The 27,016-nt window shown below is 50.3% G+C and overlaps 1 protein-coding gene across 7 annotated transcripts; it reads right to left on the bottom strand.

Annotated features, from left to right (window-relative positions):
• Positions 1 to 4: 4 nt before the first annotated feature.
• Positions 5 to 26,228, bottom strand: FAM83H (family with sequence similarity 83 member H). Of its 7 annotated transcripts, none has more exons than XM_039711241.1 (6): positions 26,081 to 26,228; positions 24,585 to 24,768; positions 8,279 to 8,739; positions 6,787 to 6,951; positions 6,347 to 6,471; positions 5 to 4,256 (listed from the first exon to the last, which is right to left on the bottom strand). In XM_039711241.1, the coding sequence occupies exons 2-6, from the start codon at positions 24,637 to 24,639 to the stop codon at positions 1,607 to 1,609; spliced, it is 3,456 nt and encodes a 1,151-aa protein (XP_039567175.1). In that variant the 5' UTR covers positions 24,640 to 24,768; positions 26,081 to 26,228; the 3' UTR covers positions 5 to 1,606. The 7 variants fall into 7 exon arrangements, with proteins under 7 accessions (XP_039567175.1, XP_039567174.1, XP_039567176.1 ...); XM_039711240.1 differs by having other exon boundaries at positions 25,456 to 26,224; XM_039711242.1 differs by lacking the exon at positions 24,585 to 24,768 and having other exon boundaries at positions 25,456 to 26,224.
• Between the last annotated feature and the right edge of the window lie 788 nt (positions 26,229 to 27,016).

Below are 27,016 nucleotides of genomic sequence, written 5' to 3'. Positions count from 1 at the left end.
CCTTCCCTGAGGGTGGTGAGGCCCTGGCACAGGGTGCCCAGAGCAGCTGTGGCTGCCCCATTCCTGGAAGTGTCCAAGGCCAGGTTGGACAGGCTTGGAGCAGCCTGGGACAGTGGAAGGTGGCCCTGCCATGGTAGGCAGGGGTTAGGACTGGGTGACCTTTAAAAGGTCCTTTCCAACCCATTCCAGGATTCTTCAGCAGTCTGCCTAAATGGTGATATTTTTTTGAGCAGAACAGGTAACTGTTCTCTGAAGACCATGAGGACCTAACTCTTCACAGATAGCCTTACAGCCCTTCACTCATTTCTATGACTGTTCTAGGCTAGATGAACTGAATTCATTATGGTCTGGTTTTGTTAAAATCAAGTAGAAAAACATTTTAAATACAGGTGGTTCTTCTACAATATTTAACAGCTTCTCTAGTGTGTAATGTTGTAATAATATTGTAATAATAAATCCTTTATACTGCACTGCAGAAAATCTTTGTCTTTCAAGCAACATTTGCTGTGTTGAGAGGGAAACTGCCTATTGGTAGGGCTGTCTTCTTCAGTGAATAATTGGTCATTTTTATTTGTTTTGTTTTCAGAAAGCAAAGTTTCATGAGATACTATTGCTGAGACATTGTAAAGGTGTTGCCAGTCTACTGTGGGGCTACAGGAAACTTAATATTCCTGTTTCAGTCAGGATTTTGGATACATTTTCCTCATTAACTTGAAGCTCTTGTCTCTGTCCCTGAGGTTTTACTCTACCTGTGATGAATGATTGTTATTCCCCCCAGCTCTCTCAGCTGCTCCAGACCTGTCACCTCATGATCTGCAGTTAACTCTCAAGGAAGTCACTGCTTGGCCAAGGCAGGACTTTAGATGCTTATTGAAACTCAGACTCACCTGAAAAGGCCTCCTAAAACCAAGCCCTTCTCCATCAATAGCACCTCAGCAGCTTCTTTGAGCTCAGCCCCTAAAGCAGGTAATTCCTTTTTACACAAGGGAACAAACCAGACCCCGCAGGCTCAGGAACTGGTAAACACAAAAGCTGGAGAAGATCAGAGCCACAGATTAGGCAAAAAAATTGATTACAACTACTTTTTTTTTGTATGTAAACCTTCAAAAATGTGCCTCCTGTGTCTGATTCATTGTGAGATACAGAAAAAGTGTAACTGTTCCTGAGAAAACACTTGAGCTTTAATTACTTTTTCCAGTTAATACCTCTGTGTGCATCCATATGTATTTATCTTTTCTGGCCCAAATTCAAGTATTGAATTTTCTGGTTTTCTTTTTTTTTTCTGAAATTTGAATGGTTTTGTCTGCTGAAAATATTCCTTGGGTTTAACAGAGACTATAATTTAGTTTTGTACAGTAACAGAGACTTGTTTTTTAAGCACGTTGGCATTTTAATTGTTTTATTTGGAACATACTGTGATAAGGTTGTTTGATACCACCTGACTTTATTGAGCAAACTGTGCCGTGGGAGGCTCATGCTGGATACATTTCTGCTCACTAATCAAAAAGAGCATTGCCATGGGGGTTTGTAGCCATGATAGACAAGTTTCTTCCTCCTTTTTCTGTGACAGTCAGTGATTAAATGGAATTAAATAGGATTTCTAGGATCATTTTTTTGTCTTGAAGGTCCCCAGGATTTTGGGCATGAATTTTCCCATTTTCTTGTCTTTGGCATCTGTGTCATATTCCTCTTCACTGGGACTCGTGTGCTCGTCCTTCTTGCAGAACACCTCAAACCTGCTGTAGACTCGCTTCTCCTTCCGCATGTTCTCCATCTTCTTCAGGAGGGTGTCTCTGTCCTCTGACGGCTGCCGCTGCAGGTTCCGTTTCTGGCTCCCAAAGCTCTCAGACCTGTGGATATTGCAGCTTTTCTCCTTTTCCCCTTTTCTTTCCAAGCTTGTGGTCGACCTGGAGAGGTCAGGGTTGCTGGTGGACGGCAGCTGCTTGGCCAGCTCTGCTCTGTTCTTCTGGCTGTTGGCAGAGATCTGCTCCAGGATCACCTTGGTGTCGTCACGCAGGTTGCTGCTGTACAGGATGTTGGCTGTGGAGGATGGGAACCTCCCTTGTGTTGTCTGGCTGCTCTTGGGGGGCAGTGGTGCTGTGAATTTGTGGGGTTTTTCTTCCTCCATTGCTTCCTGGCTGTCCCCTATGGATGATCGTTTCAGCACCACTGCCTGTTTGTCACATTTCCCACTCTCAGAAGCAGGCTCCTCCTCCAATTTCTTTTCACCTTTTGGGTTCAAAAGCTGTTTCAGCCGTAGTGACCCTTTTCTTAAAAACTCCATGGGATTTTGCTCTTGTTTTGAACAGTCTTCCTCAGATTTGTTGAGAGAGCTGTCAGACCCTTGACTTCTAGACAGGCTTTCTAGAACTGAGGACGTAGTACTTGTCCTCACCTGTGGTTTCTTCATTTCTGTATTGACTAATTTTGGAGAGTCTTCTCTGAAGGTCACTCTGTCCTTCTTCTCTGGAAGAGCTAATTTCTGAGTGTCTCCTACAAATATCAGGCTCTCCTTCTCTGGAAGAGGAGGTTTGCTCTCGATGGGGTAAAACCGGGATGACAGCTTGTCCACCTTAGTGCCAAGATGTGCCAGAGGATCTTTACTCAACGCGTCCCCAAGCTGGGGGGTGGATGAGGCCATTCCAAATGCTCTGTCCAAGTCTCCATGCATTTTGTAAGTACTGCAGGAGTCTTTGGCGTCCAGCACCCTGCTCTCCAAAATCTTATACTGCACAGATTTGGTACATTTCTTCTCCGTATTCTGAGATTCCTCCTGCAGATAACCCGAAACAGCTTTGGTGTGGGTGACCGTGCCCCGTTCCATGTCCTTGCCCACAGCTTTGTACTTCTCCAGCAGCTCAGCCACTTTGGAGGAGGCAGCCGTCTTGATGGTTTCATTGTCCTTTGTTAACTCACTGGACATTTGCTCTTTTTGGATCATCTGCACCTTTTCTATTGTGGTGTTGGGCTGATCTAATTTGGCAGCACTGAAAATCAGAGAGGACCTGAGCCTGGAGCTTCTCTGGATCAAAGGATTTATCCTGGACCTGAAGGCATCTGGTTTCATTATCGAGGTTTCTTCACCTGCTCTGTCAGAATCTGTAGATTCCTTGGCACTGTCAATTCCCAGTGGCTTGCTACTGAAGGGCGTGGGGGGTTTGAAGGCTGGGACGAGGTCAGTGGGGTGCTTTGTGAGGGGATCCCCAAGAGCATCGTTATACGCCTCGGACTCCATCGGCATCGGGAGCCCTTCATCTGGTTCAGACTGGTATGCGCTGAGGTACGAAGAAATCCTCCAGTTCCGTAACCCTGTCCTGTTTTCCTGCATGTTCTTGTCGTCATCCTGCTCTTCATCCTTGTCCTGTAGGAACAGGCGCTGCTCCAGGCTCTGCTTCTGCGTGGGAGAAGTCTGGCAAATGAATTTCTGTCCTATGTTCTGCCTCCGTAACATCATTCCCATGGGGCCGTTGCCCGCGGGGTTCAGCTGGTCGGAGCCGTGTCTCACCTCCCTGGAAGAATTTGAGGGCACGTAGTCCAGCCGTAGGGGGAAACCCTCCTGTGGGAAACTGGGCTCCAGTTCAGGGTATCGGGGTCCCTCTCCATAGTCTTCCAGTTCATTGAATCCCGGCCTCCCCCCTCGAATCCTCTCAAAGAATCCCTGAGGTCTGCCAGGAAGATGGGGATGTTCAAACTGGTACTGGTAGAACTGGTCCTTCTGGAAATGACTGGATTGGATTTTGAACTCGTCCATGTTGTTCATGAACATCTGCCGGGTGTACTGCTTGGCAGAAGCAAAGTTTTCAAACGTTCCTTCTGCAAAACTGTGTCTCTTAAAAGCGTCCAGCTCCAGCTGCTTGGAACGGAGGAAGCCCCTGACCGGATCCATCTGGGAATTCTCCATTTCCACCTTTTTGTACATCCGCATGGCCGACCCCTCCACAGTGTGCCGCAGCATGTCGTCCCGCCGGAAATTGGACAGGAAGTACCTGTCCGGATCCACCCTGTCCATGAAGGAGGGGAAGAGACTCTCATCCCTCTGGAACATCAGGGGGCCTTTTTTGGGGAAGAAAGGCATGTTATTGCCAAAGGGAGCCATGGCAAACGTGTTCTCTGCCTTTGCCAAGACGTTGGCTGGAGGAACCAGAGGTTCCGACTGTGCAAACAAAATGCGGAATTCTTCATCAAAGCTGGCCACCAGCTCACCCTGGAAGATGTGTGCAATGCTCCTGTGAATCTTCTCGAAGGACCACATGAAACTGGAGAGAGAACAGAAGTGATGGAGTAACTCAGCTGTACTTGTTTTCATTAAAACATCTGCTCACCTGAAGCAAATTCTAAATTTTCTGGTTGGGCAGAAATAGGACAAAATAATGGCAGACAATTCCCTTGCAGCTACGTGTTACACATGACTGTTCCCAAACCTAACAGCTTGATTTGGGATCACATCATTGCAGAGAATTTTACAAGGCAATAAATGATTTCTGTTCTAAAAAGCCAGTCAGTCATGTCACCCAGAGTGAGCTGATGATAATCCTTGTGTGAAGCAGATGTTTCTGTCTTTAGCACTGTCAGTAACAACCTGGACAACAGTCAGTGTGTCTCCTCAGCACCTGGCAGGTGACACCAGTCAGGGGAACCCCAAAGGCTGGGAGATGTGCCGACAGGAACCTCCAAAAAGACAGACCCAAGATCTTACTCCTGGGATGGCACAGCCCTTCCACCCACACAGTTTGAGGGGACTGAACAGAAGGACCTGGGCTGGAAATGGGGGAGGAGGATGTTCAGTGTTATGGTGTTCATCTTCCCAAGTCAAGCTCTGGTTTATTTTCCTTGTTTGCTGAGTGATGGGAAGCAGGGAAGGGATCCCTTACTTTGCCCTGCCTGTGTGTGCAGGTTTGCTGCAGCTGTTAAAACTGTATCACAGCCCAGGAGTGTTCTCACCTTTACAGTTCTCTACCACATCCTGCTGGGAATCATGAGGGACACCTTTGTGAGGCTTGGCTGCCTGCTGGGCTTAACCAAAACCTTAGAATTACTATATTTTTTTTTCCCCAGATTTTTAAATTCTTAATGTGAAGGAAGCTTGGTTTTGGGTTGTCTGGGCTCAAGGCCTTCTTCAGTTGGTGTATCTACCTCCACTGCAAAATGGAGTATTTTTCCCAAAAAAATTGCTACTCAGTGTCCTTCAGTGAGCAAAACTTTTATCCATGTCACTGATATCCATGTGGAAGTGCCAGAATGCTGCTTTACCAATTCACCAGCCTGTCTCTCAGAATCCCAGACTGGTTTGGGTTGGAAGGGACCATCACACCTTGTTTCACCCCCCTACCATGCACAGAGACACCTTCCACTAGCTCAGGCTGCTCCAAGCCTTGTTGAGCCTCATCTTGAACGCTTCCCATCTTCCTACTTCAGAAATAATACAATATTGGAAAGCCCAAAGCCATGGGACTGTGGCAGAAGTAGTCCTGAACAATTTACTTGATGCTCTCATAAACAAGAAATGATCCAATCAGAACACTTAGTGTTTGGTACAGCATCAAATGTGAATAATTACTTTCAAACATCAGGGGAAAAAAACAAAGTGAAATCTTACTGTCATGGAATATGCACTTTAATCAGATTCTTACAATTTTTTCTTCATATACTGTGTTTTAAAATACCCTTTATTTGCTTAACTTTCACCATGAGAAGCAACTCATGGTGGGCTTGGATCAACCTGGCCTAGAAGGTTTCCCTGCCAACAGCACAGGGAGAAACCACAAGAGCTTTAGGGTCTGTCCAACCCAAACCATTCTGTGATTCTATTATTACATTCTTAGAGCATGACAGGTGTTTATCCCATCACCCTTTTAATATATGAAGGAGAAATTATTCTACTGCAACTCAATAAAAACATTTATTCTGCCAGAAATGAATGCCTTAGCTAGTTAAGATTGTTATTCCCAAAAGGATGGTAATGTGTTAATGGCTGATTTCAATCCTAACTAAAACCACCCACCTCTCTGTTGCCCAGAGCAGCTGTGGCTGCCCATCCCTGGAAGTGTCCAAGGCCAGGCTGGATGGGGCTCAGAGCAGCCTGGCATAGTGGAAGGTGTCCCATGTGGGGCTGTGGGGGTGGAACAAGATGAGCTTTAAAGTCCCTTCTCACACAAACCATGCTGTGATTTGATGATTCTGTGAGAGGAGCTCAAAATTCATTTGGTCCAGGCTAAGATGCAAATCTTACACTCCTTATGCTACGGCAAATTCTCTCTGGAATGGATCAGATGGGAGCTGAGCTCCTCTGCAGCCAACCCCATGCACAAAGCATCTGAGTCTCTCTGAGCTGGACAGGGCTCCTCACCTGTAGTTGCCACTCAGCACCACCATGCAGTCCACCAGCAGGAACTTCTCCTTCAGGTGCCCCTTGAAGGACATCCCCGTGCGGCAGTAGTAGGTTGGGCCAGACACTGTCCTCACCCTCAGGAACTGCAAACCAGAAAGGTACTGACTCAGATGGGACCCTCATTCCCTCCCCTGCCCCTCCTTCCCTGCCTCCTTTTAACCTCCATCCACCCCCAGTGGGATAATCCAGCTCCAGTGGTTCTGCCTGCACACACTGGTGTACAAACCCCTTTCTCAGCACATCTGCAGCCTCACCCCATGTTGTGCCAGCTCTCCTCACTTCACACTCATCTTTCACCAGGTTCTCACCTTCTCAGGTGCTTCCTGCCATACTGGCCCTCTGTGAGGCAGGACACACCCCCTCAGGACACCAATCAGGTAGGGCAGGTCTTTGCTCACCTCCACATAGTTCAGGTTGACTCTGCACTTGGCAGCTGTGTCGAGGAAGAGCTGGGAGTTCATTTCATCCAGCAGGATGTAGACAGGCACTCGGCGAGAAGCAGCTTCCAGCACCTCAAACAGCAGATCCACATCTGTGAAAACGTCCATCACGATGGCCACCACCTGGGGAAGGGATGAGGACACATGAGCCACTGTGCTGCCTCATGCCTGACCAACCGTGTATCCCAGCTTCTCACACCCCAAAGCTGCACTGTCCCCATCTCAGCTTCCTTTTGAAACAGCAAACATCCCAATTAAAGGCCCCATTAAGCACTGTGGGCCTTGAAGTGGAAGGAGAATTTCTAACCAGAAAGGTGCATGTTCTGTGTATGCAGGTGAGGGGAAACCTCCCTGCGTGTTTCCCGACTCATCAATTAATAATTCCATGAACTTTTTGGCCATGTAATCACACTGGATAGTGCATGGAGCTGATCCCCCACTCCAACATCCCCGTGCCATTTTTAGGTAACTTCCTGGCCAGCATTCAGGCAGCCATTACTCAGCTGCATCCGTGTGCTGATTTTATGGGAAGCAGCTTCACAGGTCTTCCTGTCCTTCCCAGCTCCCTGAGTTGAAATACTTGATGGAAAGGGTGTAAGGAAGGAGTAAAACTCTTCTCAGTGGTGCCCAGGGAGAGGACAAGGACAAACTGAAACACAAGAAATTACAGTTCAGTTACAGAAAAGCCTCTGTGACTGTAAGGAGACCATCAACGTGGGAGCAGGCTGTCCAGAAAGGTTTAGTCTCCACCCTTTGAGATGCTCAAGGACACATCCTGAGTGACCCTCTCTAACTGACCTCCTCTGAGCAGGGGGGTGGACAGGACCAGCTCTAGAGGCCCCTTCCAATCTCTAACGTTTTGGGATTCTGTGAACTCTTGGTGTATTTTAGCAAGGCCTAGGACAGCAGAGCAGAGACAAGCTTTGGTGCAGTCAATGGTGGATTTGAATCATCCTGCTCCTCTGTCAGATTCTGGAAGCAAAGTTAAGGGAATTAGCAGAGGACCTGATGTTGCTTAGCCTGGAGGAGAGAAGGCTCCAGGAAAACCTTACAGCCCCTTCCAGTGCCTAAAGTGGCTCTGAGAGCTCAGGAGGAACTTTGGACAACGGCCTGGGGTGACAAAACAAGGGGAGTGGCTTTACACTGCCAGAGGGCAGAGTTAGATGAGATATTGGGAAGAAATTATTCCCTGTGAGGAGGATAAGGCCCTGGTGCAGCATGCCCTGAGCAGCTCTGGCTGCCCTATTCCTGAAAGTGTTCAAGACCAGACTGGATGGGGCTTGGAGCAACCTGGGCTAGTGGAAGGTGTCCATCCCCATGGCAGGGGTGGAACTGGAGGAGCTTTAAGGTTCCTCTGACCCAAACCACTGCACTATGATTGTCTGTCCTGATGCTGCTCTGGCACATGTGTGGTTTTACCTCTGCTCTAGCTGGGCTCTCCCTGTCTCACCTGCTGAGCTGCTCGAATCATCCTGCGAGCCTCCTCCTTAATGCTGGGGTTGTCTGGTGGGGGTGGCTGCACCAGCGTTGTCACCTCTGTTCCCCTGAAGCCAAAGACCATCGGCCAGCCCAGGTCAAGCTCAGGAACGGCCAGATCTGAGTTCATGGGCCAGTAAGTCCCGGAGGATCCGTCCATGTCATTGTCCCCTGCCGTGTCCGTGCTGCCCTCCTGGTTGGCATACTGGGGCTTCTGGAGGTTCTGGATTATGTGATCCACCTCGGAGCCACAGAGGAAATCAGGGGCTGCCTCCTCGGCCAGGAAGCGCTGGTAACTCTCCTTGCCCTCCTCCGTGAGCACATCCAGGGCCAGGCGGTAGTACTCCTTGTAGTGGGGGGGAAGGTAGTTGGGGTCCAGGGGGTTGTCCCCCTGGGAGGAGCTTTGGGATCGACGAGCCATCAGGGGAGGGAGAGCTGGAGGAAAACAAAAAACATGCGTGAGATCCAACAGTGTCATGACAGCAACACATCCAACACATCCTCCTCAGGGAGCAAAGGCAGAGATTAAAAGAACATGGAGCAATGCTGGAGAAAGTTCAATCCAAAGGCATGGGAACCTAAAATTAGGCAAAGGTGTGAGTCACTTAACCATTACCTTCACACAGCTAACTGTTTTGGGCCAAAATGTGGAACAAATCAGCCAGGCAGCCCTGGGATAAGCAAGGCCAATGCATCCAACAGAACAATCAACTTTCTCTTTTAGGCTGCTGGTTGCTAAGCTTCAATTTATTGTTTGTTTAAAACTCAAGAGCAAAGCTGTAGGTGGTTATTATCTACACCCCATTAAAATTAATTTCCAAATGCTACAGAAGTTATTTACTATGTGTAATGTGGCCCTAAACCAAAAGCACCTGCCTGAACACAAGGGCACCCCCTGGACCCTTACAGATTTGGTTATCACCACCTCAGCACATGAACAGAAGCAGGTGGCGCGTGGGTGCAGGGGTGTCCTGCTGGTGTAACACAGTCAGAAGGCAGAGGAGTCTCCATGAGATGAATGAAGAAATAAAAAACAAGGGATGTGATCACTTCTTCCATCTCCTCATCTTAACAAAAAACAGAGCTGAAAGGGGCTCACATGCAATATTTGGTAATTGTCTATAGGGAATAATATTTGAGACTATAGACAAATCTGATTTTAACTCATTTTTGAAAGAAAAGTTTGTTGTGCCACAACAGTAATATATGACTGACCCACAAAATGCTCAAAGCGCTTTGGCTTTACACTCTGAACTAATGTCAGTGCTGGAATGTTCTTTTCCTGCACCCCACCACTGAGGTGCCAGCAGAGACTTCCTTCTGATCCCCAAAAGAGGATTGGTCGAGGCAAGGTGAGGTCGAGGTGAGGTGAGGGTCGCTGAGTCGTTGCCATCCAACACATCTGCTCCCAAAATGGGAGGGATTGCCATGGACTGGGAGAAGATAAAGACCTCACACACAGACTATCACTCATTAGGAGCTGTAAGGATAAACCAGTTTTAAATTCTTATCCGACCATCTGCCCAGCACACAGCAGCGCTGTCTTACTCCTGCTCCAAACTGGAACTCCTTGTAAAGCTGCATGATACAACAGGAAAAATTATAGTCTTAATGTAAGAATAAGAAAATCCAACAGCTCCATATGTGATGTACTGCAACAGAAAATCCTCTCTATAGTTCTCACACGCAGCTGCCTATACGGTGTGAATTGTCTGCATTTATCTTCCCACTCTAATTCTTATTTTCTCTGTGTAAGAGAAGAAAGTACAGAGCACTCCAGTATGTATCTCTGGTGGAATGTGCCCCTGCCCATCACAGGGGTGTGGAACAAAATGGGCTCAGACCATCCTGGGATTCTGTGATTTCAGGATGCTCAAGTCACCAATGTTCCTGCTCTTAACTATTTCAGCAGTGTCATTTTAAGGACTTGCTCCCACATTCCATCAATCTCAGACAGAAGAACAATATATCCAACTCATTCATGTATGACCCAGGAAGGGGTCAGAGGTCCCACAGCAAACGGCTAACAGTGCTCAGAGATGGGAGCATGACAGACAGAGAACCAAGTGCAGCATTAAAAGGAAGAAGTATCAGAAAAACCCTCTGGTACTTCTGGGCAATCAAAACAGCAGAGGAAAGATCATGCTGGTGAAGTGGCAAAGCAATTTTATATTGATTAATATAATTATTTTACTACAGTTATAAATGGGTTTCCCTGAGACACTGGGAGAACACGGACACGGAGCTGGGGGAGTTCTGCTATCACTGAACGCAGCAGTGGGGGTGGGCTGCTGGCCTGGATGATCAGGGATGGTCAGGGGAGCCTGTAGGGGATGTTTGGAAGGGGCCTGGAAAAGACCCATGGCTCATAACTGTGAAATAAAAGCCAGAAGTTGTGTTTGTGCCCCCACAGGTGTCTGCCCAGCTCCTCATGTGTTCCATGGCTTGGAGCCACCTGGTCTGGTGGAAGGTGTCCTTGCACAGGGTGCAGAAGATGAGTACCTTCCAGCCCAAACCATCTTGTGCTTCCATGATGACATAAATTGTTGGCCTCCTTTAATTCCCTGGGTTGCAACGAGAACAACACCATGTTGATGGATCCTCAGTTTGCATGAAAAATGCTGGTGTATACATATAAGTATGTAAATAAATAAATAGCTATACATACATATATATACATACACACACACAAAATTCTGGATATTTCATTTATCTTCCAAAATTCTTCCCTGTCAGGTAAAGCAGAAGGAAAGAAAGTACCTGGAACCCCAAAGGATATTTATGACCTTTTCTCACTTTGGTGGGTGTGAGTTGAGTTCAGGACAAGGAATATAATTTCTCCTGCTACAGCCCATCTTGCTGACTTCAGATGGATTCTGCACTTAGTTAATGGATTTTTATAATTTTGTTTTGCTCTGTTCCAGACCCTGGGATGACCTGTTTGCAGCTGGCAGAGCTCTGAGGCCCTGGGTCAGATTTGGTGTCATGAAGCTGCTGACTGCCAGGCCAGTTCTCCAGCTCAAGCCATCCACTGTCTGGAAAGCAATTCCTTTCCAAATCAGATGTAAGCAATCACATACCACTTCTGACTGATATTTGTGTGCCAGAGGGAGGTTTCTAAGACAGAACTGGCTTTCAAACTCCCATCTTTTCACTTCTCTCTTAACCAGCCTTGCTCCATTCCAAGTGTGTCCATTATCCCAGTGCAAGGCTGGATTTGGTGGAGGAGCAGTTCACAAGCCTCAGGAAAGAGGAGATGGGTTACTTACTGTGCCACATCGCCCTGCCATTTTTTTACTCCAGAACTATGTATTCCATGTATTTTGTAGGGCATTCCATGCTTTAAGCCTTGGTTTGTTTTAACCAGAGCTCAGGGAGCACAAGGTCAGGTTTCCCCTCAGAGGGACAGGAGCCTGGACACACATCAGTTATTAGAGTTATGGAGCCTTGACACACATCAGTTATTAGAGTTATAGCTCTCTTCTTCCCTGATGGCTGGATTCTCTTTGATCAGGGGCACCTAAAACAACCTGCAGGAGACTGAGGGGAGACCTCAGTGCACTCTACAACCTCCTCATGAGAGGAAGAGGAGGAGCAGGCAGCGATCCCCGCTCTGGGGTGACCAGTAACAGGACCCAAGGGAGGAGCTGCAGCTGGATCAGGGGAGGGTGAGGTTGGAAATTAAAAAAAGGCTTTTCTCCCAGAGGGTGGTGGGGCACTGGAACAGGTTCCCTGGCAGAGTTCAAAAAGCATTTGGACACTCCTGGGAACAGGGTGGGACTCCTGGGGATGATCCTGTGCAGGGCCAGCAGCTGGGCTCCATGTGTGGCCCCTTCCAAGTCAGCTTACATTGTGATTCTGTGACTCCAAGCAGGGGTTGGAACCTTGTTTGAACTTCACCTGCAAATCTATTTCCTGCAGCTTCTTTCAACCCAGAAAAAGACAAATGTTGTATTTCTGGAATTCTGAACCATCAAAACTGTCAAAGAAATTGAGCTATAAACTGAAAATACTGCAAATGTAGATTTTCAGCCTGTAAGTACTGATTAATAGAGAATTTCACTTACATGCTTATTTTATTTAATTAGGAATTTCATTTTATTTTAATTGCTGGTCCCAGTTTACAAAAATCTTCTGACATGAGTAATGAGGATTTGAGGGAGAAATGAGAATGCTAAAAATAATAAGGTGTGGCAATTTGCTTGGGGGTCTTTATAACGGGTAACAAAGTATTTTTTTATAATGGGTAACAAGATATTCTGTGTGCAGTTACAGCTCAGGCACTGAACTGGCAGTGGGTACAGGAAGAGAGGAGCTGATGTCAACCCAGCACCTGCAGCTGTGAGCAGCTCTGTGATGTGCTCAGCCAGAGGGAACCCTGAACATCCCTCCTTCCATTCCCACGACAATATTGGAAAACTAAGACCCTGAAGTCCCCTAGTCCAAAAACCCTGCAGTGCACTTCCAGATGGGAAGAAGAAAGCTCAAGCACATCACCAATGTCCTCCACGCCTTCAATAGCCACAATTTTACCAGCAAAAGCTTCCCAGAAAAAGTGGGAGAGAACTGCCCCAGCATTAGACAGGAAAGGAAAGGAATCCTGCTACATCCTGACAATATGACCTGGGAAAAAATTCCAGCAATTGTTTGAAACTGGATGTTTTGAGCAGAAAACACCGATACAGGACCCGAGACATTCTTCAGACCACTGAGCACACTGGCACCATCCCTACTGATCCTGCAGCCAAGCCCGTGGTGCTTCAAGGAAAGAAAAACTCCAGAAGATAAATTAGGCAGCAAGGGGGGAAATCTACTTCTCCCCATCACCGAGCCCTTAGGCCTTGGGAAAGTCATTATAAATAAAGTGCAAAGAAACCATAGCCAGGGCAGCAATTGAGGTGCTCCACACAGGCTCTCCATGTCACCTGGGATGCCTGAAGTTACCTGGCCTGGCCTCCAGCTGCTGCCGAGGAGGCTGTGGGTCTCTGCAAGGCAGGTGTCACACCTGCTGAGCTTTAGATGCCCAAAGGCACCTGGAATGTCCCAAAACCCCCAGGTCTCAGAACCAGGACTACTCCAGGATCAGTGGCCAAATGCATATGTACAATGTGCCTATTTGCACCCCCTTACAGGTGATGGAAAATAATAATATCCAAGAAATATAGGATAGGATTCATCTTCTAACAGGCATGCTCATGTTGAGCCAAATATTCTCTTAATTCTCCTCCCAGACACTAACAAATCAGGCCTGCTAAAGCCTCAGTGCTCAGACCTCAACTGTTTTAACTCTGAGATTCCCCCTTACCCTGTCACACAATTCATCCTACCAAGATCCTGCTTGGAACTGTCAGTGCTTCATACCAGAATTTACCTAGAGGATGGGAGGCAGCTTTGACAGGAGGATAAGTCAGATACCGGGGACACACTCCTCCCTGTGAGGTTGGTGAGGCCCTGGCACAGGCTGCGCCATCCCCGGCAGTGTCCAAGGCCAGGCTGGACAGGGCTTGGAGCACCCTGGGTAGTGGAAGTCATCCCTGCCCATGGCAGAGGTGAGGGACTGGATGAGATTTAAGGTACTTCCAACTCAAAACATTCCTTCCCAATATCCCATCTAAGCCCTGTCCTTTGGCAGTGGGAAGCCATTCCTCTTGTCCTGTCACTCCAGACCGTTGTCCAAAGTCCCCTCCAGCTCCCCTGGTGCCCCTTTAGGCACTGGAAGGGGCTCTGAGGTGTCCCCAGAGCTTTCTCTTCTACAGCCTGAACACTCCCAGCTGTCCCAGCCTGGCTCCAGAGCAGCAGGATTCCAGCCCACACTTACACGTCACAATGTTACTTCTTCAGTAACTTAGAAGTCTGTTACCATTATTTGGCATTTCATGCACTTCTCTGCTATCCTAAGTGATCATTCTATGAAATTATGTCCATAAATTTAGAAGTATCACCACTCATGATCTGAACCTTTAGAACCACACCTGCAGAATTTAGTTTCTCCCCAAAAAATCCTTCTCCTAATGCAATGGCTGGGACAAGCATGAGCACAGACACGTACACAGAACGGTGTGGAAAGAAGCACAGAATCCCCCGGGCTGGAGGGGACACACAAGGGCCATCAAGCCAAACTCCTGGCCCTGCACAGGAAGCCCCAAGAAGCCCACAAAAAGAAGATGGTACGAGTACTGCTGGCACTCTGCTCCGCACACAGATCTGGGCTGGTGGCTGGGTTTGGCAGGAGGAAGCTGCAGAGAACAGAAGGCAGCTCTGTGGCTGTTTGCAGCAACTCCTCCCATGCTCGGGGGCAGCGGATAAAGGAAAGCACGAAGCAGCTTGTTGGAAACCCAACAAGTGGGAGATGAAGGACGATGGAATGGGCTGAGGAGAAGCAGGATCCAGGTCTGCTCCGCCCGTCTGCCTGGGCTGTGCCAAAGACACTGCACTGCTGCTGTGGCTGCTGCTGCACCAGACACTGCACTGCTGCTGCTGCACCAGACACTGCACTGCTGCTGCGGCTGCTGCTGCACCAGACACTGCACTGCTGCTGCTGCACCAGACACTGCACTGCTGCTGCTGCTGCACCAGACACTGCACTGTTGCTGCGGCTGCTGCCACAGCTGCTGCAGCAGTGCACAGGGAGTCCCAGCGGAGTCACTGCCCTCCATGGCCAAAAAACCATCAGGAGGAGAGGAATGGGTGGAAAGGAAGGAGCAGACAGGCCTCAGCCATGCCTATGCTATGATCAAGGCAGGGGTGAGGAGGGAGTTTCCAAGGGAAATTTCCCTTCAGCTTGGCCTGAGCTCTGCCCCTGTTCCCACTGGTACAAATGGGAGTGACTTTACTGGCTGCAATACCTCTCACATGCATTGGGTTTCGAGATTCCCAAAAGCTGTCAGACCCCCTTAATAAAGGGAAGAGTCAGATGTGATCACAGCCTGCAGATTCCTCCACACTGAAAAACACTCAACAACATGGAATATTTAATGTAAGGAAAAGTGGTTGACAGATGAAGCTGGAGGTAAAAACTATCCCTTTACCTCTGCATTCATTATAGGAGCAGAACCTGGGAAAAGCACAGACCTGTTGACGTGGGCAGCATTTGGTGCCTGTCCATATTATGTTCCATTTAAACAGACTTTTACTGGTTTTTTCCTAACAGAGCAGGAGGAAACCACAGATTCAGACATGCTGTGATCACCACAAAGCCCTACAGATTAAAATAAATAAATAAAAGGACGTGTCTTTCTCCAGAGCCTCTGTGCCAGGTGTGAATCAAGGGCGCTGGACCGTGTTTGCCCAGTCTAAGCAAAAGGGAACCGGCTCAGTGCTCTCTTTGTCTCTCATCTGCTGTGCCTGGTGCCAGCCCTGCTGATGCCTCAGCACCTGGGGCTGGCTCCATCTGCCTCCCTGTGCTGACTCCAGTGCTTGTTGTTACGTGTTCTGCCTGCACAGCCAGTTCCCAGGCTGCCTCGCTCAGGTGATCCCTTCCCTGGCTGGACCTGCTCCGCTGCTTTGGGACACTCCCAGGAGCTGAGGCTGCCTGGAGCACCCAGGAAGGAACTGCCTGTGAGGAAGCAGGGCTGGATCCCAGTCTGCAAAGGGCTGAGAAGACTCAATCTGTTCCCCAGACCCCTTACGTGCAGGTACAGACAAAAGTTCCTGGGCTCAACCACCTCATCTTCTCACTGCCCTAGACAGCACCAAGAAGAGAAAGGCAGCACAGACAGACTGTTCTTTAGCCACACTCTGCACAGCCAGCCACAAACCCCTCTGTGCTATCAACTCAAAGGACTTCCAAACTATGGGCAAGAAATGAATCAAGGCACTCTTGATCCCTGTGATGGGCCTCACCTGGCCTGCACACCACATTCAGTGGCATCACTGACATCTCTTAGGGTGGATTGTGAAAAATAATCATGTTTCCAAAATGGCTCTATAAATGAAGTTTACAAATCAATCATTTAAAAGAAAATATTTGGCCTCAAAATAATAGGAAAGATTCTATGCAAACAAACTGCTGATGTTCTGGGAGGGTTGGGTTTAGGAGAGGACAGCAATGCCTGAGGGAAAATGACTGGAGCAGACATGGTGACAATGAGACATGGAAAGTGTTAGCTTGCTCTCAAGAAAATGTTGTACTTGGTAAATGATCTAGGAAGGGACCTGTCTCCTCGAATATGGTTTAAGGTGTGGGGTTTTTAATTCTGCACTGTGTGATGGAAGGACAAGCCAGTGCCTTCTGATCTTGCTGCAGAGGAAGAACCTGTATGAACAGCAGGACATGCTCGTTCTCTCCAGAAGCTGCTTCTCATTTTCCATCCCAACGGTTGGATTTCTCCTGAAAAGGATCCTTCCAGTCTTACAGGGGTGCAGGATCTGTAATTCTGAAGTGTAGCCCAGAATTTCCTGGTGGCAGGAACTGTACAAGAGCTGGGGCAAAAAGGAAGCTGCCCAGAGAAGCTGTGGCTGCCTGATCCCTGGAAGTGTCCAAGGCCACGTTGGATGGGGTTTGGAGCACCCTGGGCTAGTGTAAGGTGTCCATGGCAGGGGGGGTGGAGGAGATGGTCTTGAAGGTCCCTTCCAACCCAAACCATCCCATGGCTGCATGATAATGGATGCTGGACACCTTCTCTTGAACTGCTCTTCTCACCAAGCAGGGCTAAGGCATGTTCCTCACAAGACAGGGAAATATGGCAAATAAGCCAGACTAGGCAGTTTTTTAGCTATAACTGCCTCTGCCAAGTCCTAATTCTTGTTTTTTGTCTTTCCATTCTTCTCTCTGGATTTCCTGCTGAGTCTTACCATGTTCTCCTTCTCAATGTCCTCTTCAGGCAGTATGCTCAAAGCCTGGGTTACTGTCAGAATTTCTGGTTGGAATTTGTTATTCCTGTTACAATGCCATATAATGCTCCCAGACCTTCTCCTTTGGTCATCTGAACAGCTGATCACTCTATGTTAATCATCTGAGAGAATGTCACCCCATTCTTCACTCTGGATAGTCTTATGTGGATCTCCGTCATCCTTAAAAAACAGACAGTACCTCTGCCTGCTGCTGCGAGTTTCACTGCAGAAGTTTTGGCCATCAGATGAGAAATTGCTTCAATTAATCAAATTTTCACTGAGCTTCCAGAGACGGCAGCTGTACTTTCTGTGTTCATACCTGTGGCAGCTGACCCTGATCAATGGCTCCAAGAACACTTTCTGTGTCTCAGGTGAGCAGTGAATGCCCTGAGTGCTGCAGGCATGTGGCAGAGTAGAACTGGTGCCTGGTCTGTACCTCTAAAACCCACTGGACTCTCACTCATCTCTGCTTACTAGGGCAAGGGATCCCACAGAACATTCTTTGCTGGAGAATCAGAAAGTGGCCAGACATTTGGAATATCCAGGGGATCTTTCTGCAGGCCAGAGGAAGGGAAAAGTGGCGGAAGAATTGTATGTTGTAATTTTCTTTGTGAAGTGGTTACTGAGACACCTGTCAATGTGTCCCACAGTGGCAGCATGTGAACCTGTCAGCCTTAACTGTCCCATGCAGCAAGGGTACAGAGGGACAGGGAAATCTGAGCTGTGGAGAGTCACCTGCACAAAACCTGATGTTTACAGCAGCTGGAAATGAAATGTCATCCTGCAAGCAAAAGGTGTCTCTTAGCAGATTATCTGAATGATCACAGAATCCTTTGGATTGGAAAAGCCCCCTGAGACCCTCGAGTCCAACAGCACTGCCAAGGCCACCACTAAGCCATGTCCCAGTGCCACATCTATGATAGCAATGCTCATGTCACACATTCACTATCCTGCAGCAAATCCCTTCCCCTGGGTTTTTATTCAAAAGGTAGCAAGTATAAGGAAGTCTAAAACAGAGAACTTAAAAAAAAAAGGACAATCAGTGTAAGGTCTAATTAAGGGGGAGAACCATGTGCTGTCCTTGACTCTTACTTCCCCCACACACTGATTTTAGAAATGCACTCGTCAATCTCCTCTTCCTCACTAAGACTACAAAAATCCAGCACTTGGGGCCTGATAGTGTCCAGACGTGTCCCATGTAACTGTAAAATGCAAAGAATTCCAATCCTGCAGGGTTTGGAGGTGAATTTCCATTGCCTGGAAAGTTTTGGTTGCCAGAAAAATTACGTCTAGAACATGGGTGAATCTGTCCTGAGCCACAACCCAGCTCTGACACAAGCATACAGACATTTCCACACTTAGAGAATCTCAGAATCAGAGACTGGTTAGAGTTGGAAAGGACCTTCAAACCCATCTTATTTCACCCCCTGCCATGGGCAGGAACCCCATCCAATAGACCAGGTTGCTCCCAGCCCCATCCCAGCCTTGAACCTTCCAGGGATGGGGGAACAACAGCTTTTTCCTTTGGCATGCAATTTCCCCTAAACCATATGAAGAGCAAGACCTTTTTGCCCTCTCAGAATACTCCTATTGCCAGGTCATAGCAAATCAAACTCTCTTTTTACCCCTCAAATGCAACTATAAAGTCCCTCAGGTAAACAGCAGTGAGACCAAAATGAAAAGAACTTTCTCCCCCTAAAATGCAGCTCCCATGTGTCCATCTAATGGGGATGGGACACACTGTGCTCTCCTGCCTCCTGATCCACGGAGAACATCTGCACAGGGAACTGGGAACTGGTGCTTAGCACTGCTGCCACTGGCACTGCTCTGGTTTGGGGTAGTTTGCTGTTACTGACCTATTTTGGCCTGTCTTGCAGCTGAGCTTATTGCAGCTTCCACAAATTAGATGTTTTCAGCAGCAGAAGGATGTGATTAGTACTTCTGTTCTGCCTCTTCCCTTTCTAACTGGTCTAGATGGAGAACCCAATCCTCAGGCCAGGCAAGATCCACAATTGACCCCTATTGACCCTGGCCAATTTAGAGTGAGCAACACAGAACCATCCCCTTCCTGTCCTCACACACAAGTCCTGAGGTCTGTCAGGCTCACACCTATGGAAAACTCAGCAAGCGCTAGCCCGTGTGCCTGTGCACGCCTGTCCACACGCATCTGTCCATGCTCCTGCCTGTACGTGCACGGCTGTGCCAGGGCTCGTGGGCCGTGTCAGCACTCAGTGCACACCCAATCCCTGCGTGTGGAATGCAGGGGCCTCGGGAGCTGCTTCCCAGCTCCTTGCCCACCGCAGACCTCGGCCCTCACAGCACATCCCCTCTGTCCCAATCTCCTGACCATACATCCCTACAGCATTCCTGGTCCAAACAGGAGACCGGCTCGGGCTTTGTTATGGGGAGCTCATCAGGCTGCAAAGGCTCTTCCCAAAGAATAAGGCTAAGTTTGGGAATATCTGGTCCTTAGGGATTTCTCAAAGGGGAATAGACAAAATTGTATGAAGTGTTTGATAAGCAGTTCTGATCTGAGGACAGAAGGGTCCCTTCCCTTGCCATCCCCGACACTGCTGGGACATTCCAGGTCCCTTCCCTCACCACCTCCAATCCCTGCTGCCTGCACTGGGACATTCTGGGTCCATTCCTTCCCCATCCCCAGTCCCTGCTGCCAGCACTGGGACATTCCCTCAGCCCCCTTGCCTCTCTCATCTCCTTCTGTCTCTCTCCTTTCCCACCATCATGGCGTGACTGGGAGCTCGGGCCACTGGAGCCTTCCCTCGTAGAAGCAGCAATCCCCTGCCCATGGAATTCCCTGTCCCAGATGCCGGGTGCTCAGTCCTGTGCAGAGGCTGAGGCGCAGGACAGGCCCTCCCCAGCCCTTGCCCTCCACCTCAGGCAGCCACACAGGTACCCCGGGAGGTACCTGCCCTTCTCCTACCTTACCAGGGAAGCCGGGCAGTGGTGGGTAGGTCGTGGGTCACTCTGGCTCAGGCGGCCATGCAGGTACCCACGAGGTCTCCACCCTTCTCTACCTTCCCAGGTGAGCTGGGGCAGGTGGTGGGTCACTGTCTGCTCACTTGGACGTGCCTGCAACCTGATTCACCTGGGAGCCAGGCAAGCGAGGCTCCACCCAGGGCAGAGCGGGGGTGAGTAAGAGCGAGAGAAAGGCAAACTCCGGAGAGCTGTTCCCTCCCCAGGCGCGCAGGGAGCCAGAGATAAGGGCTGCGCATTCCTGAGCCGCCGGAGGCCTCTCCCTTCCGTCTGCCCCGAGCCTGTCAGACCAGCTCGGGACTGGCAGCGGGGCAGGGCTCGCCGCAGCCCCGCTGCTGTCCCGGCCCGTGACACGGACCCCAGCCCAGCCCCGGGCCCAGCCCTCGGTCCCCAGCCCCGGGCAGGGCCCCTGGGCGCTGCCCCCAGCTCGGTCGTGGCCCTGCGGCTCCCAGGAAGGGGGATTTGGGCTCCTCGGGCACTTCTGGTGCTCTGGGCCTGTCGGGGACAGACGAGCAGCAGCTCCTGGGCAGTGGCACCGTGGAACAGGAGGGGCCGGGGGCAGCGCCCTCTCCCCTGCGGCGGGACCGTGTCCCCGGGGGTGCCGTGGAAGGGGCTCTGGGGAGACAGCCGTGCCCTCCTGTCTGCCCCCATCACCGCCCCGCTCCCGCAGCCGGGGCCCCGCGGGCAGGGAAGGGTTAAGCGAGATTCCCCGCAGCCCCGGGCGTGGCAGCGCCTGTTCCACCTTTCATGTCCCAGCTCGTCCCGCCCGGCCGCCGCCGCCGTGAGGGCCGGGCCGGCGGTGACTCAGGCGGGGCGGGAGCCGCGCGGGCTGAGGGTCCCGGCCTGAGGGAGGGACGGGGCCGAGCACCCCGTGCCGGGCACGGCTGGGCTGTCTGCAGCGCGGGGACAGCTTCGGGCCCCTCACGGAAACGACACTGGGGCTGGAGCGTGTCCAAGGAGGGAGCAGAGCTGCGGAAGAGTCTGGAGCACCGGGCTGAGGGAGCTGGGGGGCTCAGCCTGGGAAAAGGGGTTCAGGAGGGACCTTCTCGCTCTCTACAACTCCATAACAGGAGGGTAGAGCCAGGCGGGGGTCAGGCTCTGCTCCCAGGTAATAAATGACAGGATGAGAGGTCATGGCCTCAAGCTGCACCAGAAGAGGTTTAGGCGGGATATGTGGAAGATTCGTCCTGGAAAGGGCTGTCCAGCTGCCCAGTCCCCATCCCTGAGGAGACTGAACAGTGATGTGAATGTGGCACCTGGGGATATGGGCTAGTGCTGGTCCTGGCAGTGCTGGGGGAGCAGTTGGACTCAGTGATCATGGAATGGTTTGGGCTGAAGGGACCTTACACCTCATCCAGTTCCACCTCCCTGCCATGGACACCTTCCACTGTCCCTGGCTGCTCCAAGCCCTGTCCAGCTTGGCCTTGAACACTGCCAGGGATGGGGCAGCCACAGCTTCTCTGGCACCCTGTGCCAGGGCCTCACCACCCTCTTAGGGATTTCTTCCCTACATCCCAACTAAACTCACCTCTGGCAGTGGGAAGCCATTCTCCTCTGTCCTGTCACTCCAGGCCCTTGTCTCAAGTCCAGATCTCTTGGAGCCCCTTCAGGCACTGGAAGCTTGGCTTCTCTTCTATGGACAGAACACTTCTGCTCTCTAATGGAATGTAGTGTTGTCTTTGTTTACATCTTTGATATAATCCCTCTTCCGTCATCAGGAAACGCAAAGGATCTGTTTTGAGGCCCCAAAAATGATGGCACTGCTGGTAGTGTCATGGCTATGATACAGCTATTTAAGGTAGGACCTATCAGACTGAACACTGCTGCAGAGGAGGCTGTATCAGCACCAGCCACTCCACAGACCTTGGAATGCTGCCACTATGCACATGGGGGCAATTCAGACCTTCCAGGCCAAAAAGATGAACTGTAGCTGAACCCCACTGGATACAAGGGAGCTACACCATCTCTCTGGTATCTCATATAAATTTAGATTGGATAAGCAGTGCCCCTGGTCTGAAGCTGTGATTCAGAACGAGCTGAACCAATCCTGCATGTAAGGAAAGCCAGTTTCAATATGAGTTTGGAGCTTTTCCCTGTATGATACTGAAATACAAATTGGTGAAATCCCTCAGAAAGTCAGGTTTAAACTGTTTCATTAGTTTTTCTACAAGGTTTTAGTGTGTGACTTTACAAACCTTTTATCCTTAAATAATGATGACTTGTAGTAAGAATTTGGAATTATCTGTATGATTCAGAACGAGCTGAACCAATCCTGCCTGTAAGGAAAGCCAGTTTCAATATGAGTTTGGAGCTTTCCCCTGTATGATACTGAAACATAAATTGGTGAAATCCCTCAGAAAGCAAGGCTTAAACTGTTTCATTACTTTTTCTACAAGGTTTCAGTGTGTGATTTTACAAACCTTTTATCCTTAATAACGATGACTTGTAGTAAGAGTTTGGAATTATCTGTAAAAGAACTTAAAATCTTTGTGAACTCTGGCTTTTAGATTCTATCAGCCAGCAAGGACCTGTGTGAGTTATTCCAAGATGTTATTACATGAGGGAAATCCCAGTGAAAACACACTGGCCTTCCCAGAGCTTGTGTTCAGAGCTACCCCCTACACTCTTGTTTCAGCCTTTATCTCACACCAGTTTAATCTACTTCATTAAGTCTCATAACCTGTATTTGAGTAAAGTACTTCTCAGTAATGTAAATACAATTATCACCTTTCAGTCTTCTCACCATTAAATAGAAAACATTTTAAACCTCTCATTTTCTCTTTTCCCCGTCATGTAGATGGTATTAGTGGACCTTTTCTGTTCCAGCTTTTCAAAACTAACTTTCAAATCTCAATATCAAACAGGATGCTTTTACTTTCAGTTTCACTACTGCTGTATACACAAATACGTCACCAACATTTTATTGGAGTAGGTTTGACTTCTCCTGAGCCAATTTCTTTTGCACTCCAGAGTGAATATTACATGGAATTGCTGATTTTAAAGCTATTTCTAATGGAATAAAAAGGCCTGAATCCTTCCACTTGGGAATTAGTAATAAAGTTTTGCTGCTTTTCTATTCTGAATATTGGTTGTGTTTATTTTCTTGTATTATTTCCAAGATAATATTGGTTATTTGAGAGAATCTTCTTTCCCTATAAATGCAATGTACGTGTGTAAGGGTGTTTGTTTGGTTTTCATGAATTACAAAGTGTTTGCATTGTTACACTGGATTAGTGCAGTAATCCAAACTGGGTAATTACTGTTTGTCACCAGTGTCTCACCAGGCTCCCTCTGCCAACGTCCTTCAAACAAGGGACACTCGTGCCCCAGATTGATGATGTCTGGATTAACCACACGGAGTAAAACAAAGCGTGTGGAATGAGGTGAGACCTAATTTCAGATTGTGGTAGCTGCTTCCGCTCTCTGCAGCTCTCAGAGCCAGCAGAACACAGCAGGGAACACCCAGAGCAGGGGGGCAGCAGCAGGAGAACACCCTGAGCAGCTGGGAGAATGCCCTGAGCAGGAGGGCAGCAGCAGGGAGAACACCCTGAGCAGCTGGGAGAATGCCCTGAACAACGGGGAGAACACCCAGAGCAGCTGGGAGAACACCCTGAGCAGGAGAGCAGCAGCTGGGAGAACACCCTGAGCAGGGGGCAGCAGCAGGGAGAACACCCAGAGCAGCTGGGAGAATGCCCTGAACAACTGGGAGAACACCCAGAGCAGGTGGGAGAACACCCTGAGCAGAAGAGCAGCAGCTGGGAGAATGCCCTGAGCAGGGGGGCAGCAGCAGGGAGAACTGCACTGTTCTCCCCAGGAACCAGCACAGCCCACGTGTGTCGGACGGGTCATGCTGGGGTACTGCTCCAGCCCTCAGTTTTGGCAGCAGCTTGAACAGGAGCACTGCGAGGGGTCTCAGCACTGATAAAGGGGGATTGCACAAGTTTGTGTCCTCAAGTGCCACAGAATTCAGAACACGTGGGGAGGTGGCTCTCAGGCACATGGCTCAGTGGTGAACATGGTGGTGGTGCTGGGCTGGTGCTTGGTCTTGGCGCTCTTACAGGTCTATTGTGACTGTAATGATTCTGTGATTCCATGATTTTAAAATTGAAATCCTGGAAATCTGACCTGATGGGAGCTTGGCTTCTGGTAGGTTTAGGTGGGGTACTGGGAGGAAGTTCTCCCCTGGGAGGGTGGGCAGGCCTGGCACAGGGTGCCCAGAGCAGCTGTGGCTGCCCCAGGATCTCTGGCAGTGCCCAAGGCCAGGCTGGATGGGGCTTGGAGCAGCCTGGGACAGTGGAAAGTGTCCCTGTCATGGCAGGGGGTGGGATTAGATGGCTTTGAGGTCCCTTCCCACCCAAAACATTCCATGATTCTGTGATTACCAGGCGGCCCTGGCTCCATCCACCAGTGGCCTGCTGTGATCACTGACAGGATGTGAGGAACAGACACATTACCTGCCCCAAAGGCACCACGAGCACAGACAAGGTAATCTGGAGAGCAGGAACTCATTCCAGAGCCGCTTCTCCAGCAGCGCAGATCCACGGGCTCTTTGATAGTGGAGAAGGTGGTGAATCTTCCCCTTGACTCCACACGGGTGACTCATCCCAGCTGCCACTCTGGGTTTGATCTGCTCAGGCTCTGCATGTGTACATATCAGATTATCTGGGTTAAGTGCAGCTTTGCTTTTGCCCTTTATCTGTCTGCTCTGAAGCTGTTTAACACGATCTGCCTGTTTTTGTGCCAGCTCAGTTTCAGGAGTCCCAGGCACTGACTGGCACTGAGCACTGAGCTGATTTCTTCTGCAGTGACCGCAGGCCTGGTCACTCATCTCACAGGTCCCTAATGCAATCCCCACCCCTGCTGTGCTGACAGAATTGGTTGCACAAGTCATCCGACTCTAGTTCTTCACAGTGACTTTTTTAATGTGGAGAAATCCCACATTATTCTAACAAGCAGAACCAACATCTGCATGGAACTCTGGGAGGGAGAACACAACTGGTCTTGCACAGTTTCACGGTTGGAAGTTGTTTGCTTTTTTAAAGAAAACTGCCTTCAATTAAAGGGGCTGATGGGGAATAATCTGCAAAGAATCAGTGTTGTATTTTTACACTGTTTGGGTACCAGGGCAGGAAGCTGTTGTGAGGGTTTGCTGTTTTGTTCTTTAGCAGTGTTCAGCCCTGATGGCTGTCCTTTCCTCCTGGGGAAAACCCAGGAAGGGTCCTAAGGAAGGAAGGTCCCTGGGATCAGGTCCCCACTGGAGGGCTCCCCGTACAGATAGGGGGATTCAGAACATCCAGTATGACCTGAGTAAGAGAAAATCCAGACCTGCTTGGCTGGGCCACTCCCCACTCCCGCTCAGGCACAAGGATATCCAGAGCCAGAGCTCACCCTGCACTGGCAGGGCCTCTGTCTTCAGTAGTCACAGGAGACACATTTTAACTCCTAGTCCAGACTGGTCGCAGTTTGAACTTTCCTTCTGAGGGGACGAGGTGCAGACACTGATCTCTGTGGTCACCAGGGACAGGACCCGAGGGAATGGCTGGAGTTCTGTCCGGGGAGGGTTAGGCTGGATATCAGAAAAAGGTTCTGCCCCAGAGGGTGGCTGAGCACTGGGATGGGCTCCCCAGAGCAGCGGTCACAGCACCAGGAGGTGTTTGGGCAATAACACTGTTTGGCACACGGCGGGACCCTTGGGGACAGTGCTGTGCAGGGCCGGGAGCCGGGCTGATGGTGCCTGTGGGTCCGTCAGCTCCGCTCAGCTCTCCGTGCCTCCCTCACGCCGCCGCTGCAGCGCAGGGAGGGCACACACTGTGTGCCTGCTCCGTCCTCCTGAGGAGACACAGCCGCACTGCGCAGCGGCTCCTGATTTCAATGCTGGTTCGGGGTTATTAAATAAATGAGGATTCACCACAACTGCAGCTCAGCGGTTTCTGCAGGCACAGATCTGCACCTTTTCATAGGCGGTGAGCAGCACGGGCCCTGAGCCGCTCCCGGAGCCGTTCAATCCCCCCGCTCCAGGATCCTCTCCCGGGCTCCGCTCGGCCCTCGCCGGGTTCGGCCTGGGCCTGGCCTGGGCCTGGCCCGGGCCCGGCAGCGCCCGCCGCTGTCGCGTCACTGCGGCGTCACCGGGGAGCGTCAGCGCGCAGCGTCGTGGTGACGTCACCGGGCAGGGCGGCGCCCCCGCTGCTGCGGCCCCGGCCCGGCTCGGCTCGGCCCGGTCAGTCCTTGCCGGTACCGCCGCTCCGGGCCCCGCTCCCGGCTCGGCCCGGTCAATCCCATCCCATCCTCGCTGGTACCGCCGCTGCTCCGGGCCCGGCCCATCCCTGCCGGTACCGCCGCTCCGGGCCCCGCTCCTGGCCCAGCCCGGTCAGTCCCCGCAGTGGGAGCTGTGCCGTGGGAGGCCCTGCAGGCCTGCGGCTCTGGGCTCCTCGGTGCTCCAGGTGTCGCTGATGGTGACTGAAAGCACAGAACCAGCGAAAACGAAACGTAGCAGGAGCAGAGTGGCACTGAGCCACAGCCAGAGCTCCATCTCCTGCAGCTGTTGGTGGCAGTGGGCAAGGCTGGAGATAGCATTCCCCAGCCTCCGGTTATCCCGGGAGTTCCAGGGGCCAGAGCTGACAAACAGTTGGATTTGCTGTGGTTTGCAGCTTCCAGCAGAATCCCAGAGTTATTCCAGACACCTGCCTGTTCTGTGTGGGGGAAATGCAGGGAAGGACCAACGATGCCATCCCTCACCTCGCAGACCAAGGCAGGACTGACCCTGGAACTGAGAGAACTTGCATTTGGATCAGAGGGGTGGGCAGTGCAGGCTCCCAGCTGGAGTTGTGTCCAGCTGTGACATTTCCCACCCTCCATCTCCCGGAGCCCGGCTGTGGATCGCTGCTGC

The sequence above is a fragment of the Passer montanus genome, unplaced genomic scaffold (genome assembly GCF_014805655.1).
Source record: "Passer montanus isolate IOZ18808 unplaced genomic scaffold, ASM1480565v1 scaffold244, whole genome shotgun sequence".
Classification (NCBI taxonomy): domain Eukaryota; kingdom Metazoa; phylum Chordata; class Aves; order Passeriformes; family Passeridae; genus Passer; species Passer montanus.
Note: the sequence above shows the minus strand (reverse complement) of the source record. Positions and strands in the feature narration are given on the sequence as shown.